At 41.2% G+C, this 18,425-nt stretch overlaps 1 protein-coding gene across 1 annotated transcript in view; it reads right to left on the bottom strand.

Annotated features, from left to right (window-relative positions):
- cux2b (cut-like homeobox 2b) overlaps positions 1-18,425 on the bottom strand; it is a 133,971-nt gene that overhangs the window by 61,279 nt on the left and 54,267 nt on the right. Inside the window, exons 2-3 of the mRNA XM_088009105.1 lie at positions 5,948-6,058; positions 2,973-3,020 (exon numbers count right to left, since the gene is read on the bottom strand). Of these exons, the coding sequence (XP_087865231.1) occupies positions 2,973-3,020; positions 5,948-6,058 (159 nt within the window). The remainder of the gene's footprint in view (positions 1-2,972; positions 3,021-5,947; positions 6,059-18,425) is intronic.

Here is an 18,425-nt window from a genome sequence, read left to right as displayed (position 1 = left end):
TTCATTATAAGACAGTGTTCATTATAAAACCAAAAACGCCGGTCTCTCAGGGGCCCCGTGGATTAATAAGGACAGCGGTGTATTTTAAGCCGTAAACTCAGCTCCTCACTGTCCTTAATCTCCTTCCTACTTCACAAGGCCAAATTAACACCTCTCCTCAGCTCTGACGGGACCTCATTAGCAAACTTCCAGGGAAAGAAAAGAGGAGAGCGGAACGAAAAAAAGAGGAGAAGAAGGAGGGAAGCGACCAATGACAGCCACCAGCTCTGGGATTAACCCTTTCTCCTCCTCCTGCTCGGCGGAAAAACTAGGTCGGCAACGTGTTTCTAATCAGTCGCCTGGTTAGTGATAATTAGAAGGCAAGATTGAACGGGAGAAGAGAGAAAAAGTGGGTGGGGAACGCTGAAATAAAAAAAAAAAAAGGAAAGAAAGGGAACCTGTCATGTTGCGAACACTTCAAAGGAGCCGACTTCTCCTTTAGAAGTGGCATGATGAGGGTCCAAATACCACGAGGCGCTCCTCTGGGCCTCCGAACCCAGGCTGAGGAGGAGGGGTTGACGGAGAAGCGAGGACCCAGTTTGTTCTCACACATATATCCACACACACACACACACACCTGTACGGCGCAGCTGCGGGGGAGCGTTAGCCTACTCCCAACCACGCAACCTGTCCAACTCCAGCCTCCTCTTCACACTCGCCCCCTCGGCAGCAGCAGGTCGAGGTCCCAGCGCTCACGCTGAGGTCGTGCAGACTACTGCTGGGTAAAGTTCACAAGCCTCTGCAAGCTGTTTGACATTACCAATAAGGTCAAAGTGTATCAGAAAACACCAGAGGATTACAGTGTTGTGGTGCGCCATGCGGCAGGCGTCACCCCCCCGACCCAAAACCGTACGTGTCGCAAAACGTGAATGTTAAACGGCTCCTTCTCCGTCTTGGAAAAACAAATATACACAAACAAACACGGTTTTCATGAAATAACATTAGATGCTGAACTTTAGTGTACATTTTCTATAATCTAGTAGGGCTGAAACAATTAATCACGATGAATCGATTATTGAAACAATTGTCAACTAATTCAGAATTCATTACCCAGAGTATACAGACTAAAAAAAGGGACATTTGCTGAAAGAACAAAACACTCAGAGCAATAACTAGGCCAAAACATACTGCTAACATGTAGAAGTTAGAAGTAAATTTTAGCTGAAGATGCATCCTTTGCAACTACATAAACTAAAAGAACGATGTGCTATTGCATTTTATGCAATGAAATGTTTGTTTTAAAAAGAAATGGAATTGTTTGTTTATTTACATCTTTTAGCCAATCAATCAGATAATCATCAGAATAAAAATATTACCAAAGAAAACACATTATTTGAAGCATGGTGGTGGTAGCGTCATGCTAAGGTTCCGTTTCACTGCCAGGGTTGTTGAGGTAGGTGAAATAATTCAGACGGAGGATTAGCTTCAACTCAAATCAACAAGTTTGCTGAAATTTGTACACAATAGAGGATAATAATAATCACATCCCAATAGTTTTTAATGGATATAGTCATCTTATATCATGTACCTTGTTTGGTTCTGACCCAAAATCTATGGAATACTCTTAAAGAGGGACATAAACCAGGAAACCACAGGATCTACCAAAAAGATGCTACAATTTGACTAAAGTGTGTGGTTTCAATGTATCAACCAAGTGTCAGTGGTAGCACACCTGTAATTTACAGTTCAAACTCATGTAATCTTTTCTCATTTTTAAGAACTGTAGATGTTTGCTTTGTTACCAGCCTGCATAGAAAAATTAAAGCTTATAAAAAACCCCCGAAATGACTGATTGGTCCCAATGATAATTGTACAGGAACTTCTCATCTGTACAGTCTAGTACATGAGTGTCTCCTCAGCCTGCGTGTGCACTTATCAAGTTACACAAGAGAGACCAAGAGGTACCCAGAGAGGCCTGCAGCAAAACAGAAGATAAGGGGGGAAATAAATAAATAAATAAATAAATAAATAAATAAATAAAAATCATTGCTCATTATCAGCCATCTATTTTATCTACTATAAGGCATCTCTCAAATCCCAGTTGTCAGACATCAGTGGTGTTCAAATTAATCCTCTGGGTTCCCGTTTGCGCAATAAAGACATGGACGGTTTGATTCACATATTTCTGCAACTTTACAGTCGGGAGTAATTGAGTTAGCACAGAAATGAGCCACAGAGCCGTGGCAGGAGAGCGTGGCGTGGACCACGACGGCCGCCGCTCGGGAACGGGGCGGCTCGGGCACAGTCAATTAGAAAGCATTAAAAAGGAGCTGCCAATAATCACTTCCAAGAGATCTGAACAATCCATGCTGAGTGTTCTCATGTTTACAGATGATAGGGCTTTCAGGTTGGCGCTGAGCGGGAGTTTAGAGGTGGTGGTGGGGCGGAGGGGGAGTTAGGAAACGAGACTGGAAACATATTTGTGGTATCATTTCCATAAGCCTCTGCTTTGCGGACCATAACGCGGCTCGCAAATGTGATTTATGACCTTGGTTTAATGGCTGGAGCACAGTCTTCGTAGGTATCGGATGACTTTTTCAATATGGCGACGTCAGAGGGGGGGGCACGGCGAATGCACCATCTCAACAGGAAATGAGGGCTTGTCTCAGCCAAGAAAATATGAGAAGCCAGATATCTGATCATCTAATGGCAGATAGATGCTACTTCACTTTGACAGAAAAGGCATCAGTCAATACGCACTAGATGAGCAGCAACACGCAAAGTACGCCATGGATTTCTCCCTCTATCTATCAAATCACTCGCTGAAGGAGCGCCACGGTCTGTTTCTGGTCAATGTTCGCACGGCGTCCAACAGGAGAGTCTCCTTCGACTGATATTTGTGGGACGGAAACGTTGGAAGTCGTCAATAACTACTACTTAGTGGTCTCTCCACTCTGCAGTGTGTGTAATCCAAGCAGAGACATGTGACTCACCTGCGCCTGGAAACTCTTGAGAACAGGTGCCACCATCTCCCGGACCTCCTATGCACACACACACACACACACACACGCAAACACAAAAAAAGGAAACTCTGTCTCAGCAGATTTTACGGTGCAGATGCTCCACCTGTTCAGGAATCAGACTGGCCCCTGGGAGGCACAAACAGCTTGCTAAGAAAGTCTAAAACACCTCTAAGGTCCCGGCGATGTCTGTAGTTTCGTAGGGCGGAGGGTATTAGTGGTAAAACTGAAAAGGGTTTGGGTGGGCATGTTGGAAAAGTGGGGCTTTCCAATAGCTTGATTTAGAGCTCAGAAATCCTGACTCGTGCAAGCTCTTGCAGCTGCAGGTAAGGGGATTGTGCTGCCAGTGGTGACAGCCTGATCCCGTCTTAAACGCCTGCATTATACCGACAGGATTCCGGCTCCGCGCAGAGATAGGCAGGCGGCACGGCAAATAGCCTCAGGGTTCATTTATAAAACATAAAAATATTCTCTTTGACTTCAGCCAAATGTCAATAAATAATTATTTCAAAGAAAATGATGATGAAAAAGGACAAAATCATATCTGTACCATGCATAGATTTAGCTTTCACTGCACTTAGTTTAGGCAAGCCGTTTTTTTGTTTCTTTTTTTTCCTTAAAAAGTAAGACGGAACAAAAGTGACAAGTCTTACTGTAAGGCAGAGAAAACAAAAAGTTGATGCGCAGATGGCATCTCAGCAGGTGTGAGCACTGTATGCAGAACAATAATGACATTTTAGTTTTCCTAATGCAAACTGACATTACAGTCAGCTGGGTTACCAGCTTCTGATCCGACAACTGACTAAACTAGCTGACACGTTGTTATTTTGCTTGTAACAGAACCTCTTGCTTTAATACACCTGCATAGTAACAGCTCAATTCAGTAACTGATCCGTTTGCCAAAATGTTTTTTTTATTTTATCTACCATCAAACAAAGCATTTAGATGTAGGTTTGGTGCCCAAAGGAAAACATGGGGCTGAAAATCAGTAAAAACCCAAATAAGGTTAGTGTGGAATGAAGTAAACGAATTAAGCTAATATTTGTTTCTGAAGATTGCATTATTCTCGACAGGTTGTCTTGACCACTAGTTTAGGAGCAATTTGTTGTGATACAAGAGTGAAAAGTATTTGGCATCTTCAGTTTTACTACAAGGTGCCAATAAATGCTACACATTTTCAATTTCAGAACTCGGTTGCTGTTTCTGTAAGTCTAAGCTAACATTATCCCTGGGTAAAAAGGTGAGTTCTTCAGTCTTGATGTCCTGCTTTATCCATGTCTGAGACAAAGAAAGCTAAAAGACACTGCTAACTGGGCATATTTAAACTGTTTATGATGCAGCATTTTTGCCACTCACCAGAACGAGGTAATTGCGAAAGAGTAACAGTAACATCCACTGCGAAAATAAAAGAGAATGACTTGACTGTATTAGCCACTAACAATTAGCCGTTAGCGGCAAACAATGAGCATGTCCTCAGAGCTCTAATTTGGTGCTAAACTAGCACCAAAGGGTTATTTCATTCTTTTTAATAAGTCTGGACTTAGCAGGTAGTTCAGTGTCTAAAAACTTAAACTGAGCAAACCAGTACCAGAAACCACCACCGTATATCTTTGAAATCCTGATATATGGACCAGATAAACCTGGATTGATCTACACTGCTTCTGACTTTAAATCTAATACGATTTAAGTCTGACTTCTGAGAAAAAAGTCAGAATTGTTTTTTTAATTATTTATTTTTTAATCAGTGGCCCTAATGCTCTTTAGTACATAACCAATGAAGTCAACATTTAAGTAAAAGTCTGCTTATTCTAGCTAATTCTAATCACAAAAAATCACATTTTTTGTGATTTAATTGTGAGTGAAGTCAAATTCAAAGCCTCTTGTGTTGGCATAAAAATTAAATATTAAAGTTTAGCTGAAAACTTTATGAAAAAGATAATAAAAAACTATTTTTACCTACTTCTAAGCAGAGCTTTCAAACTGATCATTAAAGTCTGAAAACACTACATTTTACGATAGCTGCATCTATTCTTTTTACCGCTTAGGCACAGAACAAAAAGATGTAATTTAATGAAACATGTGCGATGGTAGGTGTAGAAGGGATTTCGTTTTCCCTTAGATTCAGGATAGTTTGCCACTTACTGCAAATTCGCATTTGTTTCAGCTGAAGAAATTTCAAAAATACCCCCAGTAGAAATCTGACATTAATGTTGGATCGGCATCCAACGTTGATGACATCGGGCCCAATATTGAAAAAGATTCTAGATCGAGTATCTGCGACAATGTTTGCATGTTTGACAAGATGGTCAACCTTTTGTTTTTGTCAGTTTCTTATTTATTTTATGGTGGCTGTTCTTCTCCTAATTGCACTGACTGAACAAATTTAAGTTGTTTTTCCATGATTGTCCAAGCTTGTGAAGCTGTTGGTGTATTTAAGTGAGCTGTACTGGTGCAGAGTTATCGAATAAATTTGCAATTCAGTACATTTGTGTCTGTGTTTAAAATAAGAAAAATTTTAAGCCAAATCAGAACTGTTTTTCTGTTTTGGATCAGTACTGACCGATCCTTGGATATCAGTATCGAAAAAGAAAAAGCTGGATCGGTGCATCCCCAGGTCAGACAGCAAGGTAACTTTTTCATTAACTGCTGCTTATGATTTGGAGTTAAATCACAATTTGTCAGTCAAAGATGGAGGCTAATGCAAGGCCTCAGCATCCAAATCTTAATGTCAGGAGTTATCCGGTGACTATTTGTGAAGTATCCGCGCTTCCAACGTACGGCTCTTTAATGCAGATTTTTCCAAAAGCCAGAGATAATTCCCCATTGATAAGCGCACGCGGGGGCTTAAGTTGCACCACCTGAAGTAGGCAGCCGGTACCTGCTGAGGTGAAGATGAGGAAAATGACACATCCTGGCTGAGATAATGGGGGGCAGGGTGCTAGACTCACCTCAGGGACATTTCTCTTGAACTCCCTGCTCAGCTCCACCAGGTGCTTGTGGGAATGTTCGCTCTCCTCCTGCCGACTGGCCAGCTCAGACGCGACAGAGTTCAGCTCCCTCTGCAAGAGCACGAAAACAGAAAAGAGAAACGTTGAGGGGGGAGAAGAAGAAGAGTGAAGAGGCGCCACACTTCCACACTTTTTTTTTCTTCTCTTTTTCCGTTTTACGTGGCCTGTCGAAGCTCATCCAGCACACAGCTTAGAGAGTGTACATAAATAAAAATACACACTGCTGAATATTAACAATGTAATCCTTCATGATCTCACAGCAGTAATACTTACAGCTAGCCCTGGCCCATAAATAATTAAGCCAAAATAAATCCAATGCCTACAGTAGCAGAAGGCCTTTTAGATAATCAGTATTTGAAATAATCGATACGCTTGCAACGGCTATAGAGCGCCAGTGAGCAAGTGGGACGAGAGGGAGGGGGCCAGAGACACACACAGAGAGAGAGAGAGAGAGAGAGACAGAGAGAGAGAGAGGGAGAGAGAGAGAGAGAGGGAGGAGGCGGACGAGTCGCGTGTAGAGACCCAATAACCTGACAAACACCCTTACCAACACACAGCTTCCTCCTGAAATAAAACATTGTTTTATAAAATCAGCCCAGACCAGACTGTGGAAGGCACCGGGTTGGGTTTCTGCTGTAATCACCACGGCTTTTGAGTCTATTTCCAGTCTCTTTCCCATCCCCCCTCTCCCTCCAACCTGCACCAATCCTTATATTGATCCTGCATCGATTTCCAATACATGACAACAGCCTCCATGGATTTAACCAAATGACCCTTCTGCCGCAGCAGCAGCAGCAGCAGCAGCAGCAGCAGCCCTAATCGCTATTCCATTAATGCTCCAGCACATTGCTTGTTTACATCTCTGTGTTATGGCAAATCGGAGCTCCACCCCGGCAACGCGTCTGATCCGCCATTCAAAGCCGTCTGCGTGGCGGGTCCTTCATCAGAACCTCACATTCATGCTGGACTCAGCTGCTCAGCACTCCGTCCGCAAATCCGATATTATTGATCGGTCGTCCAATTCCTGGCCCTTTCAGCAAACGGACAAAAAAAAAAAAAAAAAAAAGGAAAACACTCCAACTCTGCTTTTCTGTGCTGAAAGCAGGAATAGCATAGACAACTGGATATTGGACCCCGGCTTCGTTCCGACTGCGATTATCAGTAATTGATGAGGAGCCTCTTTTGTAACTGCTTGGCTAAAATAGAAGAAAGTAGGGTAGGGGATTCAATTACCACTGCAAATTCATATATGACGCTGGGAAATTAAATTGACTGTGTTTTAATTAATCTGCAGTCTTAGTTAAAGGCGGTTTAATAAATCATCTCACAAAGCAAAATAAGAGAAGGAAATGGAAGGATGAAACTTTTAACGGCGGGGCGGAGCAGGGGCCTCGTGGGATGGCGAAAGTCTGCCGGTCAGAGAAGCAGCCGCTAATTGAAGGGCTGCCGGTTCAAGTCCCTGAACAGGCAGAGCAGACAACGGCTAAAGTGAAGATAAGCGCAGTGGCAAAAAGTAAGACGTGCTGAAAAACTATTCTTCATGTTTGAAAAAAACTGGGTAATTTTCTACAAGCTTTTTTGTTGTCAGTGGTAGAAATTTATGGGCCCTTTGTAACAATAGTTAATTTAAATAACATTGATTTTATATGTGAAAAAAAATACAGTTAAAAAATTGTAGACTGCTTAGTTTTTATACACTTAAATAAAATGTCACACGGACGTTGCCATCTTGTTTACGATGCATTCTGGGTAGATGACGAATGCTAGGTTGCTGTATTTTCCAGCATTTTTAGTTTCTTTAACAAAAAACTGGTATTTTGGAAAGAATATTGTCGTACTATAACATCTGGTCAATGTAGAAGGTGGTGGTAATGCACCCTTAAGTTGTTGTTCTTGTATTTTCACAGGAAGAAGTTGTCTTCTTGTAAAAATACAAGACGACAACGACAAATGCTAGGTCCCACAGCGCTAGCTCCATCCAGCACAATTTTTCCACACAAAGACACCGTCATAGTCTTTCCAGGTTATCTAAAAATAGATCTCATGTACATACAGCTTTTATTACAAAAACACTTGCTGCACTTACGAGGAAAACAAAATAAACTTTTATTGAAACTTCAACATTCATCGGCTTCATTCATTAACCAAATTAACTGAATATATGCAACATCTGGAATGAACTATAATTTCAGATCTTTTTTTTTTAGTTTGTTTATTTAATTTTAAAGTGCAACACTTCTTTAAATACACAATCTAAGGATTTTGGAGAATCAATACACACATTTTGAGCCGCATGTAATATCAACAAGGGAAAAAATAGATATTGCATGACGGACTCATACCATGGTGGCAGGAACCAGTCAGGTTAAAAAACAGCCCCTGAAAGTTTGGGACTTCCTGACTTATCCCAGCCACATGTGACACTAAAACTCTGACATCTCATCTATCCTGATTAGCCATTAATCCTGCTTTGCAGTACTTCTTTGGATTGGTCACTTTGTACATCATTTGCTGCTTTGGTTGCATTTGTGAAAATAGGTTGGGCTCATCTCTCAGTTCTTCAACTATGAGATGGGGGATTAGCATTCAGCAAGAGAATGCAATGGATCTTCACCTTTCCACTTCTTTCCCTGTGCTCTCACCTTTTCTGTACTGCACACAAGAGGGAAAAACACGCACAACCTGAGCTGAGACGACATAAAGATGGTTCCTCACCTAGCTCTACAAAGAGAAGTGGTATTCAAGGCAGCAAAGCAAAATGTAGAGACTAGAGTATCTTGATACATTTCCACAAAGTGTCTCAAAATATTCTAACAAGTTGAGTGCTAGAACTGAAATGGAAAATTCACCTGTGTATTTCAGAAATATAGAAAATTACTTTTAGGTGCTAGGGGAGTTTTTACTGCTCTTGAAGGGATATTAGGATATAAAACAGTGAGACAGACAAAGTAGGTACTTGCAGGATCAGTCAGCTTTGGTCTTTCAGTGACTTAATGACAGGGAAAAATCGAGAATACCCGATTACCTGATTTATCCTGTAACAGAACTAATTCGTTGAAACATAAGTAGATTGGATCAATGTGTTGCATTAGACTTCTTGGCTATGAAACTGAAAACGTGTAAATGAAATTATAATACCCAGAACTGTAAAGCTTAAAAGTAGAAACTGTACAGATGGGCTGCAGTTGAGTGAAATAAGTCGGCAAAACAACAATCATGTTATGACAATCTAGATTTATATTAGACTTTTCCATTGTGTCTGACTAATAGCCTGGAATGTGAAACCCAAAGTCTCAATTATCCGATATCATTTCTATCCTCAGGAAACCCCAAAAGCCTGGATAAATTACCAATTAACCACAGAGGATAACACCCCATCATACCATTGCATATATTCCGTGCATGTCAATGGTGTAGACGGATGAACTGCATTAGCTGAACGAACAACATCCCACCATTGCCTTCCTAAGGACTGAATATTGTAGCATACACAACTTTATCCCTTGATAAGCCAAGCTGTCATGTTTTTTTTTTTTTTGGCAAGGTGGAAAAGTTCTGTGGTACAGTCCTCAAAACTTAGATTCCAGATGTATGGTACATATGACAGAGCAATACGCAATAATAATCAGCTAAACATGCAGAGGAATCACGAATTCTCTGAGTAGCTCCAACTGACAGCAGCCTGGCCTATAGTCTGATTAAACCAGATAAAAATGGTTTTACAATTCTACTGTGTGTAAGGCATTGAATGTCCATCTCCAAATCACCATAAAAAAATAACAAAATTCTAACGCCATGACAAGAATTTCAATTCCAATTCGATTTATTTCTATAGTGCCAATTCACAACAGACGTCCTGTCAAGGCACAAGTCATTTCTGTTCAATTATACATCCATTCCAGTTCATCTTACTAATCAAACTGTGTATTAAGTTCAGTTCATTATTCAAAGTAGTTAAAAAAAATCCTACTCCTTCCACCCAATTCACAGTTTCTATATAAAATGGCAAAGCATCAAAAGTGACATTCATAACTCAGATGTGCACTTGGTTCCACAAAATGCACTTCATCTCTTCACATTTGTATTCCTGTAAAACTGTGATCAAATGTTGATAGATTCTCAGACTGGGATTGAAAATAAACTCCCAAGCTGAACTCAATGTTAGTATTTTACCATTTTTTCCCCCAAATAAATCAAGTCAGCAAAAAACAGTGGGTCTCTTCCAATTTAGAAGTGAAAACAGTTTTAAAACGACTGGACACCGTCACCCTATTTCTCAACTGAATTCCTAATAAAGTATCCAAATACTTGGCTAGCGTGGCATTCCCTTGAATAGTACCGTCACTGAAAACGGATTTTACCACACGGGATAAGGCGACGGGACTTTATAAATTCCTGTTAGCCCTTTCACAGTCCATCTGGGATGAGCCTAGCTGGAGATTAGAGAGGGCTTTCAGAGCAGTGGGCAACCTCTGCGGGATTCAAATGGCCCCGGACCAGCTAATCTCACCAAGAGAAAAATTCCTCAAGAAATGACGTTGAGTGGATCTTTTTTCTTCTTCTTCTTTTTGAACTGCTTAAGATATAACAGTATGGTGATTCTAAGTCTGCCGGTGCTTCTGTGGCCTCTGTGTGGAGCTGGTTTCAGCTCGGATGATAAGGATGCTGGATGCTCATGCAGTATGCAAGCCAAACAGTGCAATCATTGTAGCATGGTTATTCTGAAAGCATCCCCACAGTTTCTAGACCATTATGAGGGAGGGGAGCCTGGGCAACAGCCCATCAAATGAAACCTCCTGCCTGTCCTTCTGGAAAGAAGTGAGGCAGAACAGGCTGTTTGCTACTTTGGTTGTCTTGCTACGGCTGATGATGGGAGGAACTCCGCAATATAGTGCTGCTGAAATAGTAATGCCGTCTCAGGAGGCGAAACTACTAAGATTTTTCCTCTCCTCTATAATCAGATGCGATACATTTCAATCCACAACAAGAAGTAGACCTCTGATGAGATTCACTTATTTGCCTTCACTATGGAGAATTTCCTCTTTTGTTTTCTTTTTTTTTTTTTTACAATTTTTTAACATGAACATCCAGATGTCTTCCTCAATTCCAAATCGAGGTGAGTTGCAGAAAGCTGGGCTTCTCAGAAATCGTTTGACAGGTTTTAAGAAGGACAACTGGGAGCAAATTTTAAGTGTGTGGCAGTCTGGTCAATACAGAGCCCCTGTCATTAAGCCTCTGCCAGTCAAACATCCAGCCATAATTGATGAGTTTCCTCTGGGGAGGGTGGAGCTGTCATAGGGACCGGAGGGGCAGGGACGAAAGATTACGAGCATGGAACCGGTCCTGTTGCGCTTGAGTCAATATGCCAGGGGAAAGCAATTTTAGACTCCTGACTCTGAAAACAAAGACCAAGAAAACAAGAAGATTATTGGGTTTTAAACGGATAGAGCAACAGTCTAAGTGGACCTGTGACTGAATGACATGTCAGAAGGAAATATGCTGTGACTCTGGGAGTTATTTGGCTTGGTTAAAAGAAAAGCAGCCAGAGATGAGCTGTCTTCTAAAGTTTAAGTTAGTATGAGCCTTGGGTGGGAGCTTTAGCCTTGAGATCCTGAATTTATGTTTTATCTCATATTTTCAAATAATAAATGAGTTATATTGATGATGTTGATTTATACAGATGTTTACAGTGTTTCCTTTGAAGAGTTTGTGGTACTCTGTAGAGCGTTTTGTAGGGTCCGCAAGAATACTGACTGCCATTGACGATGATGAAGCTAGTGCTAAACTTAAGAGATAACTTTTAATATGTCTGGACTGCACTCAGTCATTTCCAGCCCAAACTCTGAAATACTTTGATCAAACCTGAACTGGATAATATCACAACTAACTTTGGTTTGACGAGCTTAAAAGCTTATATATTCCCCAAAATATTGCTGAAATCTCTTTATGTGAACCCAGTAACATGTCCTTTTATCTTCTGTGCTCATTGTATAATTATATACTTATACTCCTCCATTTTTTTCTGGAGATGTTGGCATCCAACACTAACTAACATGATAGAGCCAGTTAAGCATCTTAATCTTAGTAGAAATGCTGGACTTAAAACCCAGCAGAAAAAGACGTGACAATCGGTGCCAAAGAGGAGTTTTATTTTAGCTAAAATGCAGCGCTCACTTGTGTAGCGGCGCAACAGATTTGACATTGATTCATTAAACCTAGTGCATCTTGATTACATCTATACTCGTAAGCTATTTTCTGGCCTTTCTCAAAGACAAACCATAGAGGAAAATGTTGACAACTAGAGAGAGGGGGGTGGAGGGGAGAAAAAAAACTTTCCAGGTACTGCAAAAAATGAGGTAGAGTGAGTCTCTTTTGTGTAGAATAGGCATGGACAGCACAAATTAAAAGAGAAGGAGAAAAAAAACAGGAAAGAGGAGGAGAGAGGGGAAAATGCAGATGGGGTATTATTTTTCTTTTTGTATCCCATTTAATTGCAATCATAGGCAGATGTCTGAAAGTGTGACAGCATCAGCAGAATTGCTGCTGAGAGCACAAAAATCTTTGTCTAAAAATAATCAGACATTCTGTGTGCTGCTGTTTGTTATAATGGTAATCGATGCTGGAGGCTTTGAATTCCATCAATTTATAGATCCACTCTGTTCTGCCTGGTGACTGAACTGCCTCACAACCCCCCATGCTCCCTCCTCCCCCCACTCGTGCACACACCCATTCAACGGCGCACACTCTTGCACGCAAGGTCTCGCAACAAAAGAGCTCTTTGGTACACATGTGCTCTGACATCTGTACACTGGGGGTCTGCAGCGAGGCAGTGAAGGGGTCGCTCTGTGATTAAGATAAGTGTAGTTTCCTTTCATATGCTGTTTATTGCATCCCGTTCTCTGTGAGGCACAAGACTGTCTATGGCCGCCTCAGATTAGCCCCACATCGCAGACGCCACATTCGAGAGGGTGCGCTGATCAATAAATCAAATCACCGCAATCAATAGTCCCAATCACTGCAGTCTAGTCTGGACTCAACATTATTACTGGCAGGCCCCCCGCCCCCAGTCGCAGGGGAGAGGAGGCAGGAGTTTGGAGAGGGGAGAGCGGGAAAGGCGTATATTGGCGTCTGTCCATAGTAAAGATCCAAAATGGATTCTTATCTGGCCTCTTTCGACTGAGCAGCAGTTGAAGGCACAACAAATAGACTATTTCTATGCATGCGAGTGTGTACGCTCTCTGGACCGTCCAGAGAGAAAAGGGCGGGAGAAGCCTCTGACCTCTGTGACCCGGCACTGCGAACGCAAACGGAGTAAGCGGCTTTTGACAGGCACAACATGTGGGAGGTCCGCAGTCACCTGGCATCTCTCTCCATCTGCTTTTTTTTTTCCAAAGTGCAACCGATCTACTCTCCATCAGAGCAGAGAAAGCTGTTTTAGCTCACAGCAGCATCAGAGTACTGTCAGACCACACCACACTCAGGACAAATCCTGAGTGCATTTCATCCCCAGATTTTGTCTCAAACAGCTGCAAGTTTCAAAAGGATGGCACTCAACTTAAAGTACCATGGAGACACAGAATCAGAAATGATAGAAATATCTTAACAGTAAAACAACCACTGAGGTGCTACGTACTGCTCTGCTAATGCTAACTAGCTAAAACCATTGAGAGACCACACACGACGGAAAAACATCTGAAGTATAAGGTTTGGTTGTGGTGTGTGATGTGGAGCAACACGCCAAACGTAAACTGATTTCAAGGCCGTTCACCAGAAGCCCAACTGGTTTGTGTCAAAAAATTTTTAACTTACTAAAATTTATAGGTGAAGCCTTATTGGTGAGCACCCCGTCACGGTTCAGTGTGTCAATTATAAACTATGGATGCACAATATATTGGCACCAACATCAATACTGTCCGATATTAGCCTTTAACATAACGGTATCGGTCCGATAAATAAAACCGGGCCGATATTAACAACCAATATTTATTTCCATATTCCATCCTAAAATCTCGGTAAAGTAAAATCTGATTCCACTCGAAATAATAGTAGTAATAATAAAAATATTTAAAAAAATAAACACAGCCTGTAAAATATCTATTTTTAAAATGTATAAAATGCTATACAAATAAATATTTGTGATTTTGTGTATAAAAAGTGCAGAACAGATACGCAGTAGTTTTCTTGGTCTTTTTTCCCCAAAAGTGTCAAAACAGTACATAAATATATATAATATTGGTAAATATCAGTTATCAACCAAAACAGCAATATTAATATTGGATATTGATTTCGGCCCAAATTTTCATGTTGGTGCATCCCTACTATAAACCTATCTAATGTGTTTCTACTGTCACTGGTGTATAAAAAAAAAACCTATTTAAAAAAACAAAAAAACGAACAACAATGCTTAGCCTGGCAAGTAAAGCCTGGTGGGCCACCAGGCTTATAATACACTGGGGGGACCCCAACGTTTACGTTGCCTTGCTTTCTGATTGGCTACACGTCACATTCAACGGGCTACGTTCTCGTTTGTCCCCGGGGAAAAACACAGCCAGCAGGAATATCTCTTAAGATTATCATGGGAACCATGTGGACAACTGGGTTGTCCTTAAGATTGTCGGAAGGGAAAAATCGCCATAAAAGAGAAAATAAATGTAATCGTTATGATCTGAATGCAGTCATTGGGGAGAACACATTTGCTCTGTTCTACATATTCAACTATAAGTTGTAGTCTTTGCAGATTCTGTCAGTGAGGAAGATACTCCAGATCAAGTCAAAGGTCACATGGATGGCTTGTTTTAATTGTAATTGAGCTCATTTTTATACCTTCCAAACTCAAAAATACCATCTATTCCCAATTGGTTAATGACCCATATGTAATTGAAACAACACTCTTCAGGGAGGATGCTGTTACTGAGTGAGGAAAACTCAAAGTTAGTCACTTTTAGTAATATGTGTCTCACCAATAAAATCAGAAGAAGCACAGATATTTACGAAGCTATTCCTATGGGAACAGTAGGAACTGCCTCTATAGTCCAGCAAAAGAGAGCGAGAGAGAGCAAGACTTAAAACAGATACGATGACTGATCAGAGAAAATCTCCTTGCTGAAATATTTTAGATGTATTCCTTAGAATATCAATAGACATGTTAGGTTTGGAAATGTTGACAACCTTTTGGAAATCTCAGATCAGTGAGACTGTTGTGAGGATCTACATCCTCTAGAATAAATACACCCAGACTGCTGATTTATTTATTTATTTATTTTTTTGCTAGATCATAAATGCAGTTTAAAAATGTGAAATCACTGTCAAAGCAGATCTTCAGGATGTAAATGTAATTTGGCTGTAAAGTAAGTCCAAATCGTTAACCCTCCACCCCCATGCAGTAAAAACAAGAACAAAACTGAGACAAAAACAAACAGAAGAAAGAATTGAAAAACCAAGCAAAGTCTAAAAAGACAAGGCTCACAGTTATTTCTACGCTGTGACACAAATGTTTGTTTCCCCACATCTTAGGCTACTGCAGAGTCTGCACCTGTCCACTCTGCAACAATTACCACTGGCTGAACTGTGCCGAAACATGTGGGCACCATGTCGGCTGTCAGGAATTATCTACAAAGCCGAAAAGAAATAAATCACATTTCACTCTGACATCTCTCAACTCTGGACTGAAAAGTCTGCAAGAAAAAAATAAATAAATAAAAAAAATCACCCAAAAATAATTAATCCCCAGTCAGTCAGGCTGTCTTCAAACAGCATGCTAAATCTTACAAAAGGATGGAGAAGCGCGTGAGCGTTAAAATCATCAGCGAAAGGTGTGACTGGTGTTGTCAGCCATTATTCGTCATACCCTGCTTCATTCAGAGAGTTTTTAGCGCCTGATGCGCCGGAGCACAGCCTACTTGTCAACACTTCTCCCTCTTTAATTCTAACATGAGCACTTCAACTCTCAGACGCTCGTTTTTATTTATTTTTCTTTTTTTTACTTCTTGCTAATGTAACGGTAGCGCATCTCCGTATGATCGGGGAGGCTCTTAATTTAATTTATTCTTGAGTCTTTTTTTTTTCTTTCTTTTTTTTAATAGTATCAGAAGATCTCAGGAAAGCATCTTATTACAGCACTTTCAAACAATCCCGTATCTGCGCCGGATCCCATGAATAACTTTAAATGTCCCCCCCATTAGAAACTTCAAATTACAATCTATGACTGAATGCTCCAAACGAAGCCCAATTACAGCACCTTATATCATCATTAAGTCCCACTATTGTTCTGCTGCTTTCAAACTGTGGTTACAATCAGGGTGTCTATTGTCACTGTGTGGTACATGCAGGGTGACTAATTACACAGTCCTATGATTCATTAGCGGGCTGGTGGGTTAGAACCTGGGAGAAGATGCGATAACTTCAGTCGGCCAAATGAGGGGAAGGTGATAGACGTTCAAGTCTCCAAAGTGAGGTGGGGGGTTTTTTCCTTCTCTTTTTACAAAGGGACGCATTAAAAATTTAAACAGCGGTGACACTGTCGAGATGAACAAATAATAAATTGGGGACAGGGTTTGTTTTCCTGTTTTGTAAAGCTTTCAGTGTGGGGGGAAAAAAATGGGAGTAGTGCCCTGCAGGGGACGCATTCCTCTGAAGCTCCACCATCGAGGTCAGCTGATGGGAGGACAGAACGGCTTGGAAGGCGCGGCCGTCGCCACGCTGGCCCACTTTCACCTAGAACGACGACAACGCAGCTAACCTGCGATTGTTTATTCTCTCTTAAGAAATGTCAATCTGTTTGCTCTCAGGTGTGCTGCTCTTCCTTCTTGTTTTTGTTGTTTTCTTCCCCCCTCCTCTCTCTACCCCTCCTCTCCCCCCACGCTCCCGGATTTCCCCTGTCGATTGCAGCGAGATCAAAGCAACGCCGCTGGAAGAATCTGAATATTTCAGGTGCAGAGAGAGGACTTGCATTTCACACCACCTGCGTGGCGCGCACAAACTGGTCCCTCCTCTTGCTCCGACTCACTTTGCTGGGACCCCCCTGGGGGCCCCCGGCGACATAAACCGGGGCCACCTGTCTGAGAGAGAGAGAGTTGGGAGTGCTGCTCTATCCTCTCTCTCTCCTCTCTCTCGTTTTACTGCATTTGAACCAAAAATAAATGAATCTAAATAGAGCGAGGAGAGTGGGAATAAAATTGCTGCTTATATTAAAAGGGATAGTTCAGAATTTCTGAAGTGAGGTTCTGGTAAAAGTTCATTTCCCACCTGCAGTACACAACTCTCTTTTGATACATCAGTGCTGCTCAGTGAATTAGAAAATCATCAGGTTGATTTGTTTGTTTATGGTCATTTTAAGGCCTAAACAATCGTCAGGAAGACTGCCAACCTGACAGCTGCGAGTCATAAAGACCCTCTAACAAGGCAAAGGTCACTGCTGAAGTAGGGGGCTTTAACTATGCATGTTAATGGAAAGTCACGTGAATGAAGAAAGCGTGTTAAAATGTTTTACAAGCTGTGTAGGAAAGGTTGTTTGAGTTCCAGCGTGAAGTTTCCTCAACTTACCATTAAAGGATAACTGTTCATGCACACTGGTGGCCATGCTAACAAGCTTTAGCATTCACAGAAGGCTCTGCTATCAGGAAGACGCTGCAGCGTAGCAGAGAACGAGATGCCGGGGTGTAAGCATGAGCACCATCCTGATTGACAGCGCAAAGGCCCTCCTCCTGGCTTCGGTTGGTTGTTTGACCGAGGTGTGCATTTATTAGTTAGAACTGGGAGAAGGTAGAAGAGCTATTTTTTTTCTTATCCTATACTGTCACAGAATAGGGACAATTTTAACAAAAATGTAAAAGCATACAAGTTACATACTGCAGCTGTATGTAAAAATAATTGGACTCATTTTCCTGCAACATCCTTGAACATGATATCAGAGGTTGTTTAACTTAGCTGGCTATACCTCCTGAATACAATGGGCAGAGCAGACACCCATGTAGAGAGAAACAGCCCTGCATTTCCTTCCTGTCTTCTAATCTGTCAAATTAAGACCACAACTCCCTAAAAAACTACAACAGAAAAACCCATAAAGCCTCAAATCTCAAACAGTTTGAGTTTTTTATTCATACAGAAACCTGAGTATTATGCTGAAATGACATAAGAGATTGTGTGCCACTAGATATATTCTCATCTGAAACATACTTGAATATTTATGCCACTGTCTGTCAGAGCCATTCATTTTATGTTCTATCACTCCATAGACATTAAATGGGCAATTCTGTTTAGCCCCGACACCTTCCTGACATTGCTGCCAGTGACTTCATGTTCTCTCTGTATAGATTATACAATTTTATCTTGGACAAAGCAACTGAAGTAGTTATTGGTGCAACTTAATTTTATGCAATGTGTTTGTCATCCCACTGATTTTACTACTGACTCAGTTCTT

The sequence above is a fragment of the Poecilia mexicana genome, unplaced genomic scaffold (genome assembly GCF_051168715.1).
Source record: "Poecilia mexicana isolate PSO_F unplaced genomic scaffold, ASM5116871v1 scaffold_9, whole genome shotgun sequence".
Lineage (NCBI taxonomy): Eukaryota > Metazoa > Chordata > Actinopteri > Cyprinodontiformes > Poeciliidae > Poecilia > Poecilia mexicana.
Note: the sequence above shows the minus strand (reverse complement) of the source record. Positions and strands in the feature narration are given on the sequence as shown.